Source organism: Monodelphis domestica, chromosome 3 (genome assembly GCF_027887165.1).
Source record: "Monodelphis domestica isolate mMonDom1 chromosome 3, mMonDom1.pri, whole genome shotgun sequence".
Taxonomy (NCBI): Eukaryota; Metazoa; Chordata; class Mammalia; order Didelphimorphia; family Didelphidae; genus Monodelphis; species Monodelphis domestica.
The window spans coordinates 168696378-168722144 of NC_077229.1; the positions used below are offsets into that span (position 1 = coordinate 168696378).

The window sequence follows — 25767 nt, forward strand, 5'->3', positions numbered from 1 at the left end:
AATAATATAGGAATATGAATAAAGATTGTGGCTCAACATAAGAATGTTCTCATATCTAAAGGACAACAGTAATAGCCTCATGAAGTAGGCAGCCCCCATCAGTGGAGGTCCGCAAGCAAGAGACTAGATGACCTTTGATCAGGGATACAGAAAAGATTCCTCTAAAGTCCCTTCCAACTCTTAAGCTTCTATGGTTCTATGAAATGAAATCATGAAGAATGTGGTACTTTGGAAAGTATAAAGTGCTATGTAAATGGTAATAAATAATGATAATAAAATCTGGAAGCTAAAAAGTGAAACTCTCCTTTATTCAACTGGCTTCCTGGATTCACAGTACTCAGAGAAAGTTTAAAGCCCCATAAAAGGGAAAAACACAATGCTCATTTGCCCAATAACTTGGAGAGAAATCGAATACTTTCTCTGCTTCTGTTGCCCTTGTAGACTAGAAGATGAAACTATGGCATGGGTGAAATAGACAGACACCTATATGTCTAATGACTCAAATAAAAGTACCTAAGCCCATTTCAACTCTCTCTTCAAACTTTACCTTGCCATCTTCACTTCACACACAAATCAGGAATATCCCTAGAGTAGAGGATGTGTAATGCATATATGTGGGAGGAAACTGGTGCTAAAGATAGCCTAATGACTATCTTCACTTTAAGAAGTACTACTCATAGAGTACTTGGCATTCTGGTTGTATAGCAATGACAAAGTCTTATCCCATGCTCCCATCAAATATGGCAGGTGAGGTGAGGTGACCAGGAAGGTCTGAGTGATTTATTCCTGCCTGAGAGAGAGATAGCCATGAGAGCTATCATGAGCTCCTTAAAGACAAGGACTGTATCTTTTTTCATCTCTGGATACTCAGCACCTTGCACAGTGCCTTGTACAAAGAAGACGTTTTATAAATGTTTATGAAAGGATGAAATATACAATGCACTCTAAATTAGTGTTCAAAACAAACACATTCCCTGCTACCTCCTCATTTCCCCTTACTTAACATTCTACTTGAAGTAGAAAGGTTAAAAAACTAGATTGCTCAGAAAAAAAAGAGAAAAAAACACAATAATTCCAAAAAAGAGAGGAGGAGAAGAAATATGAGCGTCGGAAAAGGAATGTGGTATTTCCTGGGCTTCCCTCCCAAATGGTCCTTAGTATCAAGTCCATCACAAAAGCTAGCACTGGAGAGGTTCCACTCCCTGCTTGAAATACACAGATGGAGCATTTCCATTGGCATGAACTGACTGTCCCTTATTTCCCTCCAAGCTTTGAAATGAAAGAACTAAATGTCTTACCCTTCTCGCTCGTCATCGGTGTTGTAATATGCCTGCAGAAAAAAATAACAGGTTTACTTTATCCCGACCCTATTATCCCAACTGAACGAACATCATTCAGAGAAGAGAGATGAAAATATGATGTGTGTGCCACAATTTTCCCTAAAATGCTCTCACTCTCTCTCTTCTCAAAAAGGGCAAAACTGTCGAGTGCAGAGTGTATATATATATATATATATATATATATATATATATATATATATATATATATATACATGTTTTTCTTTAAATGTAAAATCTAAACAGAATAACAATAATTACCCTCCCCCTGAAACAAAAGTTTTATATCTTAATGAAATAACATTTAAAATCTAATTATTGACCAAAGTAGTCTTGGTCAGAATACCTAAAACTTTAAAGAAAAGATTGCTTCTGGTCTAGTCTAATCCCAAAATTGGTTGCTGATGTTAGGAGACTTTTAAACAAGGTCCATAAGCCACAAAGTGTGGTAAAACTGGAAAAGGCTTCTTTGGATAATGTCTGCATGCTCTATGAGGACTATATTAAAATCAACATCTGAAGGAATTGACTTTTGGATCAACTGTTATTTGGGGTAAACATGGACAGAGGGAAGGGACACACAAAAGCAGCTCTAGTCCCATAGCATCAATTTATGGCTTCTCAGCTTTTTCCCTCAAGGAGGACAGAGGAAGCTGGCATCCCTCAACAAGAGAAAAGTCCAAAGCTGGCTGCATTTGAATTGAGCAAATTCACATCTGCAGATGGTCCTCCCAGCCATCTAGGAGACCTCATAGGTTAGGAGGGGGAAATAACCTTTTTCCTCTGTGGCCCATGAAAAAGCAAGCAGAATGAAAATAAATCAGTTGCTCTTTAAGAAGTTATGACAAATACTGAGACGGTTTTGTTTGCTTCTGATGAGAGTCTGTGTGCAGACATCATCATACCTGCTACAGATAGACTCTTGGGTTTTCAGGACATATTGACTTATGAAAAAGAACTGCATGACTACTTTACACAACCATCCCCTAATGAGGTTGTTCTGTGCTCTGTTTCCCTTTTAACTTGGGCACAGCAAGATGCCTGTACAGGTCATTCACTTCGCCTCATCTGATGTGCAACAGGCAGGTCTGCCAGCCAAAGCTACTCGAGTTCTAGGATCCATTAGTCACTGTTCCCTCATTAGCATTCTAGAGAGGGAAGTTGGTGGTAGTTTGCAAGTTTCCTGGAACCTTTCAGCAAATCCCAATAGTGACTAGCAAGCCTAGGAGTTGTTCTATAGCAAATCCTCAGATATTTTGAAGCTATAGAGAATAAATAATTTATGATGAGGTTTTTCTCGGATAAGTGAAAGTTTTCCCTTTAAGTGTTAGACTTTTTAAAAATTTAAAAATTTGGGGTTTTTTTTATTTTAATATGTAGTAATCTTTCCTATTCTTAAATAGAGTACACGGGATACAGTTTTAACCTTCCCTTGATGATAGAGTCCTCCTAATGAGCACTGGCCATTGTAATAAATGGCAGCTATAGATCAAGTAGGACATCAAACATTATTTGTACTAACTCCAAACAATAGCCCTGAAAATGATTTTCCTAGAAGAGTCCTTGATGTCAGCTTGCCATATGGTGGGCGGTGATGAGGGATAATTTTCCTCTCTCATAAATGTGTAGCCAAATAACATTCTAGGCAAAACCTGTCTACCTCTATGCAAAATAGATTTGTAAATAAAAGAGAGAAGCATCCTTTGCCCAAGAGATTTTCTCAGTCTCCAAAAAACAAAATCATCTCTTCATCCTAACTGTCTGTGTCCTTGGGTTTGTCAGTTTTAAAACGTTATTTGTGAATTCTGCAAGAAGGGATTACAGGTACCTCCTAGCCAGCTTGTACTTGTCCTTCTAATTCACAGGTTCAAAGGGTGTGAAGAAGAATCATTTCTTACCCCTTCAGTAATGTTTATCCCAGTGACTGATCGTTCTTCATCATCACCAGCTAATACTTCTGCTGACATGACACTAAGCCAAATTTATCTTTACACTTTCCCCAATTTTGTAATTCTAACAATTCCAGGAATATGGAACACTCAGATTGTACCTTCATGTCTAAACAAGACTGAAAGTTCTATATATACATGCATGATTGATTAGCATTCTCATGAACTCTTTGATCTAACCTTCCCATTTTGAAGAGCATCTTGCCTGGTAAACTGAATCCATGAAGGAGTATTGCAGAGGCAGAAAGATGGTGAATACTCCCAGACTTTATTTCTGGCTCCTCAGAGAGCTCTAAGCTTATCTAGCAAGGGGACTGTTGCCCTATGATATACCAATGGCTGAGATATCTAAATGGCTCTTTGCCACTTGCCTCCTGCCATATGGCAGACTTTCCTCAGCATCTGCACAATGCTGTCCGTAGGAGTTACCAAGGTAAAGATATCTGTCTGTACTGCCTCCCCTTGCCTCCTCCAGGTGTTCTATCAACTTCTCTGGATCACTTTTCCCCTGCTCTTCAATACCCCATAGTCATTTCTATTTCCCACTCTTCTCTTCCCTCTCTTTTCTATTATTTGCTTCTTCCATATCTCTTGTCTTCTTGTGGTTCTTAAATTTTGCATAAAAGGGCTCGTCTTGTGTTGACATTACCAATTATGTGTAGGACATATAATCTTCAGTTCTATGGCTATTCCTTGCTTTATCAGCTTGTTTTATTATTTTTTTACCCTTACCTTCCATCTTAGAATCAATATTGTGTATTGGTTCCAATGCAGAAGAGCAGTAAGGGCTAGGCAATGGGGGTTAAGTGACTTGGCCAGAGTCACATAGCTAGAAAGTATCTGTGGACAGATTGAAATCTGAGACTTCTCATCTCTAGGTCTAGCTCTCAATGCCTTGAGCCACCCAGCTGCCCTCATCAGTTTGTTCTTGTGTGCTTAAGACTGGCTTCTTCACCACCATGTTATCTCCCTGTTTCCTCCCCACTTGCTTCTAGAGTTTAGGGTCCTTCTGAAAACCTGAGGGTTGCAGAAAGCTCATCTCCAGAGAGTGGATTATGACTTCACAGTTTTTTAAAACCCTTCCCTTCCATCTTAGAATCAGCACTATGTATTGGTTCCAAGGCAGAAGAGTGGTATGGGCTAGGCAATGGGGGTTAAGTGACTTGCTCAGGGTCACATAGCTAGGAAGGACCTCATGGTTTTAGTGAAGTGAAACACAATTTTTGTATTCTAAATGCATTATTGTCTTCTGAGAACTTAGTTAGATCAGGGGCTTGGGAAGGAAGTAGCAGCTATAGCATTGCCTAAACATTGGGGCTGATGGGCACAAACATTTGGCCAGTGTTCTGTTTTCCTCCTATCCCTAAATTGTTAATGATAGCCCAAGAACTTCTTCTTCAACTATACCCTTAGCTTGTACATACAGAGGAAATGGTCTTTTTCCCTTTTAAAATTGCTTTGTGGCTTTTTCAATTACAGAGGAAATTTGCCAAGAGAAAAGGTAGTGTTTAGGGCTTTGGCATGAAACTAGAATCAAAGGGCTGTTAGTAAATAATAATAATGACAGTTTTCCTCAATTGTTCTCTCTCTTGGATGGTATGTGAACTTTAACTGTGTGAAGGTTTGTCCTAGAAAAGAGACTGCAAATAGCCTTCACTTCTTTGTTCTTGTATGTAACACACATCTATTCCATATGAAGCCATGTGACTGAATTAAAATACTCTTCAAAGTAGGGGTAGAATAACTCATGAAGGATTTTAATGATTTTTTTAAAATTCAAAAATGATTTACAAAAATATACTGAACTTTCTTCTACCATCCAGTTGAGAACAAATTGTTCTGAGTAATTAGTGGGCATATGAATTGGGAAAATGGAAGCAAAAGCTGAGTTTTGTTTTTCCCTGGTTCTTTGCAAAGGCCAATACATCTCTTTTCATAAGTCAACTCTAGTCCTCTTTGCTCTATTTCCAAATTCTTACTCACAAGAAAGTACCATGTCGCGTAACTTTTAGGATTAAGTTTAGTGCTTGAGTTGCTTTTTTAAAGCCCAGGCTGAACTGTTGTGCTCTTATATTTGATTTAAGATCTCTTTGCAATGAAACCTTCACCAGCATCAACTAGGAAAGATTTGTGTTTCCAAAACTCTTGGAAGACATTCAGACTCATTGAAAACAGGGCACTTTGATTCCTTTCTTATTAAATCATTCTGCTAGCCTCTGTTTCTTACAATAACCGTTTTTGACACCTTGGAATCTGGTCCACTTACTTATGATGAAAAGGGAAGATACTAATGGGAGGGAGAAAAAAAACAGAAAAAAGTTCAGATTTCCATATTGGTCTTTTGGGCTACTTCCTTCTGTGCTAAGATGGAAGACTATGGGGATGCCTTCACTTCTTACCGCTAGGTGGCACTCTATGGCATCAAGCCAATTCAGCATGGACCAGAAGTTTTTCTCATGCTCCAAAAGGGGCTTTCAAATATTTTTTCCTTTTCCATTTTCCTGTCAATTCTTGTCCTTAACAGAGCAATTTTCAGCCTTAAGCCCTTTCTCTCACCCTTTCACTTAAAAAGATCGACTTTCAACAAGCAGAATTATGACATTTTTTCAAGTAGGGTACTTTAAAACAAGCAAACCAAAACAAAACCAAATCAAACCAAAACAAACCAAACCAAACCAAAACAAAACAAAACAAAACAACACCACCATGTTATTATAGTTGATTTTGATTGCTTTCAGGTTCTATGACTCATGCCCAGGATGAAAGGTGCATCCTACCTGCCCAGTCCTCTGTAAATTTCCAAAGTGAACATCTGGTATGAATAGAACAGGTTGAGAATCCAAATCAGTCATTGTCTTGAAGTAGGTGATATCACTCTTTTTCTGTAAGGGGATTGCTGTCAACTTCCCATCGGTGGCTGAACGGAATAACAGAACTATCAGTGACCAAGGATGATATTTGATTTAGAATTTCCAACCTCAGCCCCAGCCCCAGAGAAAGCTCTTTAACTATTCCCTCCAGAGAAAATGCTGTTTCAACAAGCAACACACATTAAGGCAAACAAATCGTTCATTTGGTCATCCCATAATAGATTATGCCTTTAATACCATTTATGACTTTAATAGGGATGATGTAGCCAGTAGGTGGCCAAGATCCAAGAAAGCTTAGGTCATCCCTAGTACATCTTCTCTGAGACTTCAGATAGTTTAATATTTATGACACTCTCTTCATATATCATCTGTTTTGGAACCTCAGAACAGCCCTTTGAGCTAAGTACCAAGTTAGATTATCTCTGTTTTACAGGTAAGGAAGCCTGAAGCTTGGGGATAATAGATGACTTTCCCGTGGTCATAAAGAGTGTCATAGGCAAAAGCTGAGCCCAGGTCTTCTGGATGCTGCTATTCATGGTATCACATAGCCTCTCTTAGCCTTCTGTTCCCTAATGAAGCCACAGCTCTCGATGATGAATACCAAGTTTTCCGGTCAAACTCACAGTTGTTGCACTGGGTCTGTGCTGCTTGACCTTTTCCTTTCTTTCTGTTCTGCTTCCTCTCTTCATCACGGATTTTTCTTTCTGCTCCCTGACAATGAAAACAAACACAAACAATGCCAGGCATATTAACAAAGCACCCAGAGCTACTGTCTCCATCAAAGTGTTGATGAATGTGAAAAAAGCCAAAGGAAAGAGGGAGACAGAAGGACTCCACTTCCATCACTCAGGAGGGGCCAGAGCTTCAAAGGAGAAAGCTTTTGTATACATTAATGTTCCTCAAAAAACAGCTAAGATTGATTTTTTTTGGTATAGACCACATTTTTTTAATTTTTACCAATTACATGTAATAAATTTCCACATAAGTTTTCCTAAGTTATATGATCAAACTTATCTCCCTCCCTCCCTTGTCCCTCCTGATGTTGGCAGGCAATTCGATCTGAGTTACATATGTATTATCATGCAAAAAATATTGTCATATTGTTCCCTTTGGGAAGTGAGTAATATTATGAAACCAAGATCCCAAAATGTAAACTTTAATAAATAATAGAAAAATCATGTGTTTTCATCTGCATTCTGACTCCAATAGTTCTTTCTCTGGAAGTGGATAACATTATTTGTCATAAGTCCCTTGGAACTGTCCTGGATCATTGTATTATCAATAATACCTAATTCTATCAATATAGAACACCTTCTTGACCACACTGACACATCTCTTCACTTTGGGAGTGATTCCATCTTCTTTCTTTTGTTTTGCCTTTTTGTCTATCTATAGAATTTCAATTTGGAATCCTGAATGATGATGGAGGGATATTGAATAATGCTTGTAACCATGATAACATGAGACAAATGATGGTAGCAAATTGACAGAAAAAAAGAGGAGCTGAAAGTATTATGACATAGATTTTAAATATCTTAATCAACGATACTCTAAATGTGAGTTGTCTTTTTTTAAAGATGAGATATACACATTAGGTAAATTAAATTAGCAACAAAATAGAGATGATATATACACATAATCTAATGTGTATATACATATTATACTGTTTAATATACATGTACTCTAAAAAATTATATTTAAAATCCACATAGCCCCTCATGTACAGAGATCACAAAATAAGGGCAGTATTGGGTATGTTTGTTTTTTTAAAGAAATGTTAAAAACATGTTGAGAATCTCACAAAGGCAAACTTAAACAATGCCAACTTCCCAAAGTTTGGAAGCAGAGTTGTGAGACTCACATGCTTGTTTGGCATTGGCTGTCTTATGGCTGCCTCCCTGGTAATATCTCGGGATGCAGATAGACTAATATCTCCATGGCAGAGAAGGTGGCAGAATACTGAGCTCAGAGGCAAGATGGGGAAAGAAAACCAATTCCAAGATTCATACTGGGAGAGTCATCATATTAGGAGAGGAAGTGAATCACATCAGTATTGATACCCTCGATATTTATGAGACAAAAAGATATGAGGAAGCTGCAGTTTAATGGAAGAACGACTCATAGGTTCCCTTCAAGCATCAACTAAGAGAATTGGCTGTGATGGCTTGCTCTGCATACTCAAGCGACAAGAAAATTTCAGGGGACACTTGATTGCCTCACATTGCAGTGCTCATTAGGGACACAAGCAAAAAGACTGACATAAAGGTGTACCAGTACTGAGAATAAGAAGGCACAGAAATTTATGAAAAACTGGGTAAGTCCCTTCAAATTAAATTAGCATATACTTGAATATTTAGTGACTTCAATGCAAAGGCAGACCAGTATATGTAAGTACAGTGAAAATATGGGTCGGAAACAAGAAATAAAAGCCAAAGTTGTATTGATCGCATAGACACCAAACCAAGTCCTTATCTATTAATAATACCATTTCAAGAAGACAGCCGAAAGGGACTAGATATGATAAACCCCAAAATATATTTATGCTATATCTAAACAGATAGGAAATGAATGGTTTACTGATGTGGAATTATTCTGGAATCAGCTGCCTGTATCTACTCAGATCGTTCATTTATTAGAGAGAAAAGACCAAAATCAATATGAAAATAGAAGAAAAAAAGATAAGATATAACTAATGTAATTAAAACAGCTTGAATATGCCATATTTAAATGTTTTTAGTATGGAAAATGTCAATGGATAAAAGAGCACACATTGGTGTGGATGCTGATCGTTTCCTATTGACTTTTACTATAAAACAATTGACACAATAAGGAGCCCAAAAGAATCCTGAACCTATCTCAGCCAGAAAATATCTTTGACAACCAAAGAGACATGGAAGCTAGGGGGATGTAGAATATAAACTTATTTGTAAAATTTGACAGAAGGATTATTAGCAGCATAATCTAATAAAACAGCAATCAGTAGTTGATAATCTTGATGAGAAAACTAGTAGATTAAGCCAGACCATCCAGTGAATATTTAAAAATAAAACTGGCAAGACAATAAATAGATGCAAAATGGAAACCATTTGATAAGCATCTATAATAAACAATTATCTACATCAATGACAGTAGAATCACCATACCTGAACTCCAAATCTTTCTCTTTGGAGGGATTTTTCTTACAGGGAATTCCTACAGATATTTTATTTATATATTTATGCACACACACATATATATACATATACCCACATCTGGATCTTTGTCTGCATCACTGCATCACTGCATCACTGCATCACATATATTAGGAAACTCCTAATATAAAAACTCTATCTTTTGATACATTCCAACAGCCTGTATGTAACTTGTAGTCTTTAGAGGTCGAGTGGCTTATCTATGATCATACAGCTAATATATATCAAAGGTAAGTTTGATGAACCAGGTCTTTCTGACACAAAAGCCAGCTCTCTATCCACTGTGTCATGTGGCTTCTTGAATAAATAAATGAGACAATACAGAGAATCATAGACTTGTAGAACTATAAAAGCCCTGAAGGAAATAAGTACTATGGAGTGGGTTACCACTCTACCTCACAATATCATTGTGACATCTAGAATTTTTGATGATTAATCTACATAATTGTGACAATTCTTTCTCCTCGAATGTGTTTGGGTTTTTATTATCATGGCAATTTGGAAAGAAAAAATATTTCTTTCCAGAAAGAGCCAATCAATGTGGGTAGCTTGTTCTTGAGCCTGCTTTTGCTCACTTGAGGGGAGCTCATTGATTGAGCAACCAGAAGGCAAAAAATAGTCTAGGCATATGTATAGTCTTCCCCCAACATCCCTGTCTTTCCATTCTTTCTAGATATCTTTTAAGACGACTCTTTAAGACAAGCCTTATAAGTGCTTAAAAGCCCTGTATAAAAACGAATTTGGGTTGTGATCATTTAATCCATTCAATAAATACTCATAGGCTACTTTTTATAAGTTGTTAGAGTTGCAAAGATAAAAATGGACAGAGTCTCTGGTCTCAAGGAGCTTTTACTCTTTTGAAATGTAAACCAAAGACACCTTCCTTTTTCTTCTCTCCTTGAAACTGGGGGAAAAAGGCATCTTGTTTCTAAATGTATGCACTAGCTCCCAGATCCAAAGCTCTATACATTAAGCTCTGGCTTAGATATTGTCAATCTAATTATTTATTATCAACTTCATTTTACAGATAAGGAGACTACAAATTAAAGATGTTTATAATATGAATCTGAGTCTAAGGGAGTAACAAGGAGGGAAAGAGAAGTAAGGGGAAGAATAGTTAGGCGGAAATGGCCTGAAGGAATGGGGATGAGCTGGAGGCTTGAAGTATGGGTAAAATTAGAAAAATTATGACACTTGTAAATGTTTGATACTATAAAAGAAAATAAACATTATTATCAATTCACACGACTTCTTTACGGTCAAAAGGAGCTGTTGTATACTAAAAATGTCAGTAAAGTCCTTGAAAATGTAAACTTGTCATTGACACTGGAAAGTCTTTGTGGAAATTCACATAGAGACAGATATAAGAGAGACAGCAATATCAATTCAGATGAGTATTCCCCAAAAATACTTTCCACCATTTCTATGCTGAAAATAGCAACAGAAAATTAAGTCATCTCTACTCTTTCAGAGTTTTCTTATGGGACTAGGAAGTTAGAGAATTTAAAGAAAAAGAAAACCCAAGTTGTTAAATGCATAAATATTACTGTACTCAAGTACATTTCAAACATAAGCAATGGCAGGAAATAATCAAGATTATTTATTTGCTCAATCTATGGGAAAACTAATGCTGATGTGTTTGATGTACCAGACAACTCTCATCTTCCATCAAAATCTTCATCTTTATTTTTCTATTGGCCTAAATCACATCCTGGACCATAAATGAAATAATGAGTCTTTTTCATTTGTGAGCAAAGTCTTGTTATGGATTATAACTGGAAAAAGGAAGCATGAAATCCATCTGTCTTGGTCATTTAAGAATAAATGGTATAGGTTATCTCCCCCCCCCTTCTTTAATAAATTCAAATCAATTTTAAAAGTGTTTATAAAGTACTTAGTCTGTGTCAGTCTTTGAGCTAGCTACTATGGATTCAAAGACAAAAATGAAGATACTTGTTCTCAAGGAGATTACAAGGAGGGCACATAAACAGATAAACTCGTATACATTTTTTAAAGGAAATTTAGAGGAGAGAAGTGAGAAGGGGGACAACTGGGAAAATCAAGAAAGGTCTCTGGAAGGAGGCTGACTTTGAGCTGAGACTTGAAAGATAGGAGAAGGGAGGGTATTTCAGGCATGGCAGATAGTATATGCAAAGGAATGGATTGGGAGAGAACACAAGTAAATTAAGGTGGCTGGAAAAACAGAGTATATGAGGAGAAATGAAGTATATTCAGGCTAGAAATATAGGCTAGCGTCATATTGTAAAGGACTATAAATGACAGAAGAATTTCTAGTAGCAACAGGAATCCCTGAAGTTTCTGGAGTGAAGGACTGATGATATCAGTCTGGCAACTATGCGGAGGATAGATTTGAGAAGAACAAGTCTGAATACAGGAATCTATATGGGAGGCTTTTGACAAAGTCCAATTGAGAACCTAAATTGGAGTAATTGGGATATGAATATAGACAAGGGAGTTGGAAAGAGAGTTGTGAGTTCTCCAAAGGAGTTCTTTCATTTGGAACCTTGAACCCTGTGCCCCTCTTCAAAATATAAACAAAACTCTACAAAACTTTTTAAATAAAATTCCCTGCACATTGCAAAGGGTTTGAAATCTTGATCTATATAGAGAATTCCCCATTCCCCATCGCCCAACACCAGTGGATATTAATCAATCTGAGCAATCATCCCTGATGTTACCCAAACATCCTTTTTGATAGATTTCACTTTAGTTCTCTTTTCTGCTCAGTTTGAAGCTTCTGAATTCTCATGATTCAGAAAGGAAAGACATTAAATTCAGGACAAGATAACGCAAAGGGATATTGGATTGGCTCACTTCAAAAATTCATTTTCTCTATAGAATCACATACAGACCTAAATTGTGAGATGAAGCCACTTTAAGAGATTTTTTCAATTGCACTTAAAAAAAAGAAGTACATGTCTCCTTCATGTGAGTACAATTTACTATAAATACCAAATACATTTATCTGAAAATAACCCTCCTGCTCCAATGTTCACTCTGAAAGGTGGGAATGCTTTATGCCATGATGCCTTTTATCACCTCTTGAGAGGTAAGAGCTTTCTTGGTTGCCTGTTAAATGAGTATTCCATTTGCCTGGGTTTGTTTTGAGAAAATTTCTCAACATTTCTACAGTATACACCTGCTGATTACTGTAATAAAAACCCTCTAGAACCCTCTATCCCTGGGTGACTAAGAAATTGATTAAAATAAGTTCTTTTAGTTCTGAAGACATATTTGCTTTAAGAAACAGTTTCAAATGTGTAAGATGAAAGAGAAGCTTGATATACAAGAGCCTCATTATGGACACCTGCTTGTTAGTAAGAAATCCAAATGAAGTTCTGAAAGCCAGGGGAAAATTCAATTTGCCTGAGATGCTGCTGAAAGTAGAAAACAAGCAGCTTTAAAATAGAAGGGGGAAAGCATGCTGACTTTGCTGCTGTTGCTGAAAAATGACTATAAATGGACTTTCTTTTTTAGACTTTTGAGCTTAAGGAGTCACTTAAACACAAACACTAGGATAAAAGCCCACTGCCTCTCAGTCGAATAAAGAAATCGTTACATAGGTCTTAATTGACTTGGAGTTGGGGAAATCTCCTTATTCCATGGCAATGGCCTCCCAGGTTGGAACTCCAAATGTATTTTCCTACACAACAAGCAATAAAAAAAAAGATCATTTGCTCTTTTGGGGAGTTTTTTCCAGGATCTCTCTTTGCTCTTGGGCTTCAAAATTATGATGGCTACCTATAATTCCATGTTATAGCTCATGATAAGAAGAAGAGGAAAAATGGATTTTTTAGACAACATTTTTGGGATTTGTTGCATAATATAATATGAATTCTGGGGATATTAATTCTTTCATATTTCTTCCAGGGGTGGTCTCATATTCTTTAATAGATTTCCCTCTTAACATGTACAAGTGAATGAGAAGAAATGATTTAGTTATTTAAAGCACCATTTCTGGATGAGAGTTCTCTGAGCAAGAATATATATTTCTGGTTCTGTACTGACTATTCACCCCAGCCAGGGATAATGCACCTATGAAATTTCTGACAAGAGAAAGTCCATTATTGAGACACGCAGGAGTAGGTGTTACTGTGTGAAGGCAAACGCTTCCCTGTTTCCTCTTCCTATACCCTTGAAAGAGCTTTGCACTCAACTATTTTCTGCCAAGGTGACCAGAAATTAAAAAGCAGGAATGAAGACTAAAGCTGGCTGCTTGCTGGTGCTGCAAATACCATCACTGCAATTGAGACTCCATTTCCTGAGATGGGGCAGATCCTGGAAAGCTGTAGTAGATCAGGTAGAAAACCTGCGGTGGGAATGAGTCCGAAGCATAATGATGGTGAGATAGACCACCAGCAAAGAGACAAAATGAGACTGGATAGGTAACTGCAAAATCTGGTAAGATGAGGTCAGGAAACCAATTCCTACCCTCTAGCGATTCCCTCACTTCTCTGCTATTGGCAGAAATTCATTCCAACAGGTTCTAAATACACTATCCTTTACCCTAATCTTTCCCATGATTCAAAAGCTAGGAGTTTTGAGAGGAACAACTGGGTAAAGTGTTCTATGTAAGGAGAGTACTTGACACTTGGTTGGAAAATTTACTTTATTATGTTTTAATAAACCATATTGATGATGTGGATTGTCTATGTAAAGATAGTCAGTCTGATTGACAGTCATTTCCCAAGCATAGGAAAGAAACTTTCCTATAAATTCCAAATAATTTGGAGCACCATTTTGTTCTTAAACCCATAAAATCAATACTGAATAAGGATCAGCACCTGCTACTATGAGGAGGAAGTATGCTAGTATGTATCCACCAAACATACTCTAGTAAGCAGTGGACTCTCCCTTGATACTGACTTCTTCCTTACTGCCTACAAATGCCCCCACATCTCCTTCATCCTCAAAAACCTCTTCATTTTATCTAACCATCACCACTAACTCTCACCCCACAATCTCTCTTGTGTGGTTAAACTCCTGAAAAGACTATCTACAATAGATGCCTCTCCTTTCTTGCCTCTCTCTTTTTAATTCTCTGACTTCCAAACTCACCATTCATCCGAAACTACTCTTTCCAAAATTACCAGTAACTTCTAAATTGTCAAGTCTAATAGTCTTTCCTCAGTTCTCATCCTTCTTGACCTCCCTGCAGCCACCTACACTACTGAGTATCCTTTTCTCCTTAGGTTTTCATGCCAATGTTCTTGGTTTTACCTCCTACTTTGTCTGACCACTCATTCTCAGACTCCTTTGATGAATTCTTGTCCATATCACTTCCACAAATGATAGATGTCTCTTCTCTTCTCCCACTATAAAGTTTCACTTGGTGATCTCACCAGCTCCTAAGAATTCATTTATCATCTCTACATTGATGATTTTGAGATCTATTTTTCCAGCCCTAACCTCTCTCCTGGGGTAGCTAATAGCAAAGGGGATAGAACACTAAGCTTGGAGTCAGGAAGATCTGAGTTCAAATCTAGCCTAAGACACTCAGTAGCTATTTGACTCCAGGCAAGTCATTTAATGTTATTTGCCTCTGTTTCTCATCTGTAAAATGAGCTGGAGAAGGAAATGGCAAAAATCATTCCAGTATCTCTGCTAAGAAAACCCCAAATGGGATCTCAAAGAATCAGACACAAATGAAACAACCAAACAGCAACAATCCTCTTTCCTGACCTCCTTTATATTAAAAAAAATATACTGGACATCTTAAATGGAATGTTCTTTAGACATCCTAAACTCAACAAATCTAAAACTGAATTCATTTCCCCAAATTCTCTCCTCTTCCTAACTTTCCTGTCACTCTTGAGGGTCCTGCCATCTTTCTAGTCACCTAGACTCAAAATCTAGATTACCACCTGCAACTCTTCACTCTTCTCATCCCCCTCTACCACAACCACCCCCACATACTCAGCACAGTTACTGGCACAAAGCAAATGCTTAGTAAATGCTTGTTGACTGAAGAGATGAAGAAACCACTTGGCTAGTGGCTTCAGTATGGTGCCACTTGGTGGCAAAATATTATACTACAATATCTTCCTTGTTAACTCATTAATTAATAAAGTGACAATAAGCATCTCTAGAGACACAAACTGAATATGGGCTCTGATTATTATTGTAGTGCTTTTACTGGGACCCAGTTCATCTACTAAGTCCAATCTATCTATCTACAAGCACACTTATTATGTACCAAGTATAGTACTCTGAAATAGAGAAACAAAGGTAACTACTCTTGGAAATGTAATCTTTTCCAATGCTAAAACAGCAGGAGCAACAAATAACCCTAAAGCAACCCTGACTAGCCCTTACACTCCACATCTGATCTAGCAACAGTTCTGACTTTTTGCTGATTATTTCAGACTATATTTGTAAGCACATGTGCAACCCTGAATATATATGAAGCAAGAAATAGGGAATAAAAACACCAAGTACTACCTCTGGTATATAGTAGTCACTGTATGACCAAGGGCAAGTAATTTAAGCTCCCAGTCATCCAGGTAATTCTGTAAATTACAAAGAAGCTGTTAATCTACATAGAGGGAAGAGATTCTAAAAGGGGTTTTCTATAACCAATAAAATCATAAGTCTGGCAGAGAGGGAGGGAGAGGGAAAGGGAGAGAGAAAGAAGAGAAGAAGAGAGGAAAGGAGAGGAGAGGAAAGGAGAGGAGAGGAGAGGAGAGGAGAGAAGAGGAGAGGAGAGGAGAGGAGAGGAGAGGAGAGGAGAGGAGAGGAGAGAAGAGGAGAGGAGAGGAGAGGAGAGGAGAGGAGAGGAGAGGAGAGGAGAGGAGAGGAGAGGAGAGGAGAGGAGAGGAGAGGAGAGGAGAGGAGAGGAGAGGAGAGGAGAGGAGACTCTTGGACCACAGCATGCCAGGCCCTTCTATTTTCCACTATCTCTCAGTCTGTCCAAGCTCATGTTCATTGCTTCCATGATATTGCTTCCATTTCAATTTCAACTGTTCCTTTCTCCTTTGGCCTTCATTTTTTCCTTACATTCAGGATCTTTTCCAATGAGTCCTTCTCACTATCTGGCCAAAGTATTGAAGCTTCAGCTTTAGTATTTGACCTTCTAGTGAATATTTTGAATCACTTTCTTTAACTAGTGACTGATTTAATCTCTAGGGGAGAAAGTAAAAGAGTTTTGTCATGATAACGTGCTGGTCATAGCTCTTTTTCAGTGACCCAAAAGGCAATGCTACACATGGACGTATCAAATGGTAAATACCCAGATCAGATGATTATATGCTTTGCAGCCAAATGTGGGAAAGGTCTATACAGTCAGTTAAAACAAGACCTGGATTTGATTGTGGCTCAGATCATGAGCTTCTTATTTTGAAATTTAGACTTAAATTGAAGAGAGTAGGAAAAATCATCAAACTGTATAGGTATTACCTAAATAATATTCCTTATGAATATGAAGTAGAAGTGAGAAATAGAGTTAAGAGATTAGATATGGTAGGCACAGTGCCTGGAAAAACTATTGACAGAGAGGTTTTACAGTATTATTCAGATCAGCATTACTAACTGGTCATTTATAAATTCATAGAGTTGCCTAGGCAGTACTGAAAAAGATAAGGAACTTTTCAATGGAAACACAGCTAGTCTGTCAGAGGTCTCAAGACTTCCTGACTCCAAGGTTGGTCTCTCTCCACTATATCATTGTTGTCACTCAACACATGGATAGATAATTAAATAAATATATTCAAGCTTATAAATATGCTCCTGAAGGCATGCCTTATACCAATTATCCTTACATTTCTGTATCTCTCAAACTGCTCAGGGGCACTTGCAGATTCTCATGCCCTGTGTTATTACATGGAGAACTCTTTGATGAAACTACTTCTCCATAAAGCTCATCCTTGGAACAATTATGGTTTTTAGCATTGTTTAGTAATATTACTTTATTTCTCTCTGTCTTTAGCTACAAAATACCTGACAAATAAGAAGTATTTAAAAAAACCTTTAAATCACAACCATAATTAGCCATCTTAAGTGATTTATTCTAGCTCAGATATGGTGATGGTATGAATCTTAGTGATTTAAAAGGGGGACTGGGACTAGCCCTTGACCAGTCTAGTTCTCTTTTCCTTTTAAAAGCTTCATGGAAATGCACTATGCAAATTTAAGTTATGTTAAGTAATACCTAAGGTATTCAAACTAGTTCAGGAATGTGGCAAATGAAATGGGAACTTCCAAATGGGCATCTTTAAATGTTGAGACCTTTTAGTTTAAACCATTTGCAGCAATCCACCTAAAATGAATTTCTAAAAAATAGTTCCCACCCTTAACAAGTTCATCTTTACTTATAACTTAAAGGTATCACTAGAAGCATCAGTAATTCACTGGCCTTTGGATATAGATTCAATGTTGAATGTAATGCAAACTAAATGGGTACTGATGGACAGAGAGAACTCAAAATTTTCTTTCTTAAAAAAAACTAATAATGTTGTCTCCCTCCCCTGAATATAAACAAGTAAAGAAGGATCATTGATGAATTTTTAATTCACAGAAGAGAAATGAAGTTCTGAAAGAAAAATAGATAACCAAGACAGATTTGAAAGTAACATTAAATTTATTACATTTTTAATGAAGCAAACTGTACATAAAAGATTTGCATTTTCACTTATAATCCTCTTAATTCTCCTTTTCTGCTTGACTTTGTATAATTTTGCACATTCATTAAATTCAGAATAAAAATACAATTTAAAATATAAAGTTTCCAAAAAGGGGGGAAAATATGAGATAGATTTTTTTTTAATTCTCCTCCTCTTTCTTATCCAAGTAATTGAAGGGTATGTTTTTGGGAAACGGAATACGGATCTCATTCTGCACATTTAACTATGGAACCAAATGAGCTTGAAGCCCTTTGGCAAGGGGCTTTCCTTCCCTAAACAATGTCTTCTTTATCATCTATGTCTGAAGGCCTGAACCATGACTTCTGGGTCACTGACTCCATAACAACCTCCCTGTCAGCTCCTACCAGCACCAGGATCTCATTTGTACATTTCCTTCATGAGGTGTGGAAGAGAGTCCTTTACTGCTTCAAAAAACAGGCATGAATATATTTGAAGGAAGCCTCTCGTTGAATGAATAAAATCTTCCTTGTGATTGCCTGAAAGGTCCTTTGCTAAACTAGCCCTGATTTTCTGTAAGTTACTTTTGCTAATTGACTTCTAACGGAATTCTACATGCACTAAAGTTTAAGATTGCATGCATCTTTAATGTGAAAAGGAAATTTAAAGTACCACGTGAGAGATGTTTGAGAGATCAACTTTCTTCTTCCTCCATTAGCATCTCCTACTGGCTAGAACACTCTAATGAATAGCCTAAATCAGTGAGGTCACAATGACAAGGAGGAAGCTGGTTAAAATGGGTCCAGACACAAATGCTGCTCCCTCTGAGTAACAACAGGTTAGCAACAGAAGAGCTCTGTTTCCTTTTGTGAAGACTTTGGATCTAAAATATGCTTCTCCTATAAATGTAAATATGATGGATCCCAGAGAAAAATAATTTATCTGTCTGTCTAGTTGTTGTTCTGTACAGGAAGACCTCATTATATGCAAGACCCTTAGCATAAATTAAAAAGCTTGCATCATAGTAAGCCCACTTTTTAAAATAATGTTGTCTTATACAAACCTACCTAGGCACTTTGTGACATTTTTAGGCTTATCAGAGTAACCAGCATCACCATTCTTGTACTTTGGGGTCATTATTAATAACTAAATAATATTAATAAAACAAAGGGAAGCACGCTTTTATGGGGCCATGACTTATTTGTTCCATGCAAGAACTCCAAAGACTGATGTGGGAGCGAATATTTGGTGCAAAACAATGTAATAACTCACACAAACGCTTCCAGAGTGATTGGGTGAACTGCTGCCAGATTTTATGCCATTTGGGAAAATGGCACAGATTTAGAATGTAATTTAAAAAAAAATTTTTACATATTTTTCTGCCCTAATTTTTTCAATTTCTAATCACATATACCTGAATTTATATGTGTCGCGTGCATGTAAAAAAGGTCCTACTATATTCTATAAGAAACTAATTAACATTGAATGAGTTATAATTATATTATCTAATCACAATTTTTTAAAGCCCTTACTGTCTGTCTTGGATATTTTCCTCCCACCTCCTGGCCTGGATCTACTGTGCTGCCTAGCTGCCTCTGCCTCCTTTTCTAGTAATTAGAGCCACACATAAGTGGTATGAGCTGCTTCCGGAGGGAGTCAGGTCTCCAGATTTAGAAACTTCTATGCAAAGGCGCGATAACCACTCATCAGATATGAGGCAGAAGTTCAAGTACAGACAAGTTAGACTAGGTGGCCTTTAAGGACCCTTCCAGCCCCTAAATTCTGTAGTTGTATGGCTGAATCAGTTTGGTAGCCAGTCATTAAAAGAGCTACAGAAATGACTGACCAAGAAAATGGTTGATTGGTGAAGGTCATGTGTCTTACAAAGTCTTGACATTTTGTAAAGCAAGGAGAGACTTTTCAGAGGATGACTGGATGATGACTTTGACATCAACCTCTCAGGGGCTGGGTGGGGGAGCAGAAAATGCATCATGAGTATTATTTATTCAAAAAGATTTCCCCTGTTGGATTGTTATCTTCACTTACCTTGTCACAGAAGACCTTGATCTGGCAGTAAGCTCTGTGAATGGGTTTATTGCTTCGGTTGTTGTAACTGTACGTGTCAATCTGAATCATCAAAGGAAGCCCTTTCACCCCTTTTTGGGAGGAGAAATCTGTACTTAAGCAATTCACAGTGATGAAAATCTGATGGAGAGAAAGAAGAAGAGAAAAAGAGAGAAAATGCACAATAAGAGCACAAGTTACCATCAAAATACAAAACATTCAACTCAAACTCAAAACATGTCATAGTGAATAAGGTCCTGTCAGGAAGACCTGGGTTCAAAGCCCCACCTCACATACTAAGAGCTGTGATCTTCAGTAAGGCGCTAAGCCCCTCTTTGCCTCAGTTTCCTTAACTGTAAAAGGAGGGGGTTGGACTCAACCTCTAAGATCCCTTCTAACTCTAAATCTGTTCTTAACATGGAGTCCTCAGACCACTCCCACAAGGGATCTATACTTAGATTTTAAGGGATTTCTGAACTTGAATCAAAAAATTAAAAAAAACCTATACCTTTATTCTCACTAACTTTTTAGTATTTCCTTCAATTATTTAAAAATACTATATAGAGAAGAAGTTGATGGGCTTCACCCGATTTCCAAAGAGGTTTATGACAAATTTTTAAAAAATCAAGAACCCCTGCTCTTAATCTATGATTCTCTGAATATGCTGGCATTCTAACTTATTTAATTTGATTATAAAATAATAATGGCTGGCTTTGACATAGTTTACATAGAGATAATGGTTAAGCACCAACTATGTGCCAGGCACACACTTCTATGTAAGCCAGATATTTTAAGTATTATTTTATCCATTTTACAGATGAGACTGTGACTGATACATGTCCATGGTCATAATCTGAGCCATGGTTCAAAATCCATGTGTCTCCTGGCTCCAAAATCATTGGTCTACTCAGCATGCTAGAGCAGTGATGGTGAACCTTTTAGAGACTGAGTGCCCAAATTGCATGTGAGCCCCCCCTGCCTTACCCCAGTCAGGAGAGGGAGGAAGTGCTCCCATTGGACTGCTGAGCAGAGGGGTGAGTGATGTTAAAAATGCCCTCAGTGGTGATGGAGAGGAGGAAGGAAGCAGCCCCCTCTGGCAAGCATGTCATAGATTCACCAGCATAGGTATAGGGCATCTGATATACAACAAATTCTCAAAGGTTCCCCCAACTTAGGCCTTTAAGCTAAAGATAAGATAGCAAAAAGCCAGTCTAAAATACTTGCTTCAATTCTATCAGCAAGTTAAAACTGATGGGGCTTTGAGGGGAGGGGAAAAGAAGAAGTCATGTTTTCTTAAAAAGAACCATAAATATTTTTTTCATAAATGGATTCCATTCCCAGCTTGGTGACTGAGTAACCAAATGTATGATCTTGAGGAAAGCAATTATACTCTCAGAATATTATTTTGGTATAAAACAGAAGTTCTTAACCCTGATCCTTTTATCAGAACAAGATTCTTAAATGTATAAAAATGACCATGATTACAGAAGAAGCCAATTATATTAAAGTGCAGTTATCAAAAGATTAAAACACACACACACACATACACATATACACACACCACCAACAATAACTGTGGTTTAACAATCCCTAGTGGATAGGGAAAAACAAAACAAAACAAAACTTGGGTTCAAGTCTCATCTCTGCCATCTACTGGCTAAATGACTTGTGAAAAAATTATTTTACTTCTTTGGACTTCATCAGTAGCATCATCTGTAATATGAAGGAGTCTAATTAGAAGACTTCTTAGGTCTCTTCCAGCCCACTTGAGGTAAATCACTTGGTGATAGCAGTATTAAAGATAAATTGAAGTACAGATAGACTAGAGGAGGGAAAACTGATTAGAGACTTTTAGAGAAATCATGTGATAAAGAAGAAATGGGGAATGACTGCCAGATAAGCCATGGCTGCACCCAGAGCCAAGGTGACTTGCTGTTGGCCCCTCTCACCATCACCACAATGCTCAATAGAAAGGTCAAAGGATGCTAAGGAAGGAAAAAACAAAGGTTAAGGATGAACTATATAGGAGATTGGCATAGTCATCTAACAAAGCGTCCCCTCTAAAGCCAGACCCTAAACCCCAAAAGCTATTTGCAAAAAAAGGGAAAGAAGTTTTTCAAAGGGAAAAGTGGACACCAATAAAGATGGCACTTTGTTGATGTTATTCAATCATTTCAGTTGTCTCTGATTCTTCTTGACCTCATTTGGGGTTTTCTTAACAAAGATACTGGAGTGGTTTGCCATTTCTTTCTCCAGCTCAAGTTACAAGATGAAGAAACTGAGGCAAAGAGGGTTAAGTGACTTGCCAAGAGTCACATAGCTAGTGAGTGTCTGAGGCTGAATTTAAACTCAGAAAGAAGAGTCTTCTTGGCTCCAGGCTGAGCAGTCTATTCATTGTGCCATCTAGTTGCCTTCAGAGATGGGAACTATATTGAAGAAAGCAGATACTAAATCAGATCAGGCACTAAAAGCTTGAGGGGCTAAAGATGCCGAGTAAATTTGGGGAATTTTGCTTAACTGTACTTCTAGGGATGATACAGTTTGAACTGTTATTTTTTATCAAGTCTTCTTTATCAAAAATTCAGAATTTTGTTTTCCTTTTTGTCTAAATTATGTTGTTAGCAGACAGAACCCTCATTGTGAAGGGCCAGGGCAGGTGTCACTGATAGGATGCCTCAGAAGTTGAGCTGAAATGGACAGAGATTTTTTCTCTTCTAGACCTTGACATTTCTTCTGGACACCAGGAAGAGATTCCATGACCCTTCCACATATACCAATATCAGACATATTGGTATGAACATTGATACTCCCAAACATCTGGTGGGGACAGAAGTGGATAACTCTCAAAATTAGCTTGTGCTTCTCTGTCTACTATTGGCAGTTAAGTAGCACAGTAGAAAGAGAGCCAGTTCTGGAGTCAGGAGGAACTGGGTTCAGATTTGGCCTTAGACCTTGCCTAGCTGTGTGACCCTGAACAAATCACTTAACTCTGACTGTCTAGCCTTCATTATTCTTCCATCTTAGAACAATACTAAGAAGGTAAGGGTTTTTATAAATAAACAAATGAATGAATGAATGAATGAATGAATGAATGAATGAATAAAGCATGTGGACCTCTCCAGACCTATCCTCATTTTCTTCCCTTTGTTTACCACTGCTCTCCCACCCTGCAATTAATTCTTTTTATACCACAATCTTTCAGGCACTTTGGAGTTCAATGACTTCCCAGAGAGGACCTCAAACAAAAGATTAGCATTTCCTTTTTCTTAATTGGGGGATCTTCTTTTCTGAATAAGAATTTTGTCATTTCCATTTCATTTCCTCAAAGTCAGAGTAGGCTGATGAAAAGTTATTAAACAATGTATGCTAAATATAAAAATGTCCACCCTTGTTCCAAATGAAATCAAATAAGATAATATGCACAAAGCAGTCAAGCACAATGCCTGACACATAGTAGGCACTCTATAAGTGCTTATTCTCTTCCCCATCTAGAGTATAAAATGAAAATTCTTCACTGAAGTTTACAATCATTTTGTGTTTTTGATAGTCCATGGAGGAAAGGATTTTGAAAGCTGTTGCATACTATTGCTGATAGTAGCCCAAGTCTGAATTACTGTGATTGATTATGAGAAGAATTTTTAATAAACCTGGGAACAGTTTGAAGGGAAAAAAGATGGCTATTGTAATAATACAGGTAAGACGTGATAGATGCAGAATTTAGGATGGTAGCTCTGTGAGCTGAGAGAAGGGAGTATACAGGACTAGCATTGTAAAGGTAGAAATGCCAAGATTTGGCAATCTACTAGATTCATGTGATGAATGAGTGAAGAGGTAAAACTATTCCTGAGGTTAAGGTGTTGAATTATGGCAAGGATGGTTGGGAATCTCGGCGACCAAGAAAATGGAAGTGGCTTCAACAATAATTAGGATGTTGGAAAAAAGCACCAGAGTTTGGGTACTGCAGATCTGTGCCCTAAGATTACCAAGAAATGATCTATATTCACATCAACATAAATGCAACTATATTGCACTTAACAAATAGGGGTGTTCCTAAAAGAAATGATCTCTAGCTTTATCTATAACTGCGTTATAGATAAATAAATGTAAATGTTAAAAGTAATGGGAACTAAAAGATGGAGAAATTTCATCTACAAAGTCATCAGCTATGAAGTGTACCTGCTGAAACCTCAGGTGGAATCCCAAGGCTACTTTCTACCATCAGACTGATTTCTCAGAAATCAAGAAATCCAGGAATCCTGCTGATCAAATCAACGAGTAGTTATAGAGCACCCCGATCTAGTCCCTAACTAAGTCAGATATTCAGAAGATCAGGCATAAAGAAACTATTCATGTAGCGGGATCCATTTGCATTTTTATTTTGTTTTCAGAAAGAAACAACTAGCTGGCTGCTTTGGCACTGAACCAATGACTTAAAGTGGGAAAGGCATAAAAGAATGATGAACTAAGTTGTCATTATTCCATCATTTCAGTCATGTCCAACTCTTTGTAACCCCATTTGGGGTTTTCTTAGCAAAGATACTGAGAGGTTTGCCATTTCCCTCTCCAGACCATTTTACAGATGACAAAACTGAGGCAAACAAGATTAAGTGACTTACCCAGGGTCACAGAGCTAGTGAGTATCTGAAACTAGATGTGAACTCAAGTCTTTATCACTCCAGGCTCAATGCTTCACTGCAGAACCTAGCTATTTAGTGAACAGGCAGCATCAGGCTAACCAGGTTTTGATGGTATCCATCTTCTTGCAAATCACCCATTACAGGGTTTCTACTACTGGGATTTACAATCCTCAAGAACAACTCAAGAGGTCTTAGAGGCAAGAGCTGGGTTAGAATCCTATCATGTTGCATGGCAGCCATGACTTAATGGATAGAAAGCTGGCCTGAGAAAGAAGACTTGGCTTCAAGTTCTGCCCATGACACATACTGGCTGTGTGACCCTGTACAAGTCAAGTCAACGAGAATTTGTTAAGTGTTTTCCAAAGGTACACACATATGTAAATAGAAAAACAACCATTTGGGGCAGCTAGGTAGCACAGTGGATAGAGCATTAGGCCTGAAGTCAGGAGGTCCTGGGTTCAAATCCAGCTTCAGACACTTCCTAGCTGTGTAACTCTGGGAAGTCAGCTGCCTAGTCATCTGCTTTTAAACCAATGAGCAGATTGATTCCAAGATGGAAGGTAAGGGTTAAAAAAAAAAGAATGTAAACTTCTTGATTGTCTTTCTTTTTATTAGTAGTATTATTAGTATTCCCAAGGGCTTAGTTCAGTGCCTGGCAGGTAGAAAATACTTAATAAATGCTTTCTATCTTCCTGCTTGCCACAGCATGATCGGCAGGATTGTGTAAACCAGTCAGAGTTGCTTCCAACACAGGAAACACCCCCTTTACCCACCAGCATCTAAAACTCTGGCTTTCTGCCCCTTCTCAACAGCTGTTCATGTTCTCAGGCTTTCCCTTTCTCCACCAGTCTTCAGGATCAATTATAACTCAACTACAACCAGGGCAGTCACACTAGCAGCCGAGTGGGCAAAGTCCCTTGGCCAAAGGGCGCCCGTACCCTGTCCCTCGGATCACTTCATAGCTTTAGCCCGGCAGCTCCTCAGAGAGCAGAGTCTGTGCTTCAAGGGCAGTGCCTCTCCCTTCCCTCCCCTCTCTTCCTTTCCATTGGGACAGAGAGTCACACAGGATAATCAGCCACTGATAGACAAGTACCAATGTGCATCATAGATCTCATCATATTA

At 37.8% G+C, this 25767-nt stretch overlaps 1 protein-coding gene across 3 annotated transcripts in view; it reads right to left on the bottom strand.

The window, feature by feature from the left end:
* GRHL2 (grainyhead like transcription factor 2) overlaps positions 1 to 25767 on the bottom strand; it is a 220899-nt gene that overhangs the window by 29621 nt on the left and 165511 nt on the right. For all 3 annotated transcript variants that reach the window (XM_007488168.3, XM_007488169.3, XM_007488167.3), the window contains exons 9-12: positions 19991 to 20149; positions 6780 to 6867; positions 6064 to 6203; positions 1299 to 1330 (exon numbers count right to left, since the gene is read on the bottom strand). In XM_007488168.3, the coding sequence (XP_007488230.1) occupies positions 1299 to 1330; positions 6064 to 6203; positions 6780 to 6867; positions 19991 to 20149 (419 nt within the window). The remainder of the gene's footprint in view (positions 1 to 1298; positions 1331 to 6063; positions 6204 to 6779; positions 6868 to 19990; positions 20150 to 25767) is intronic.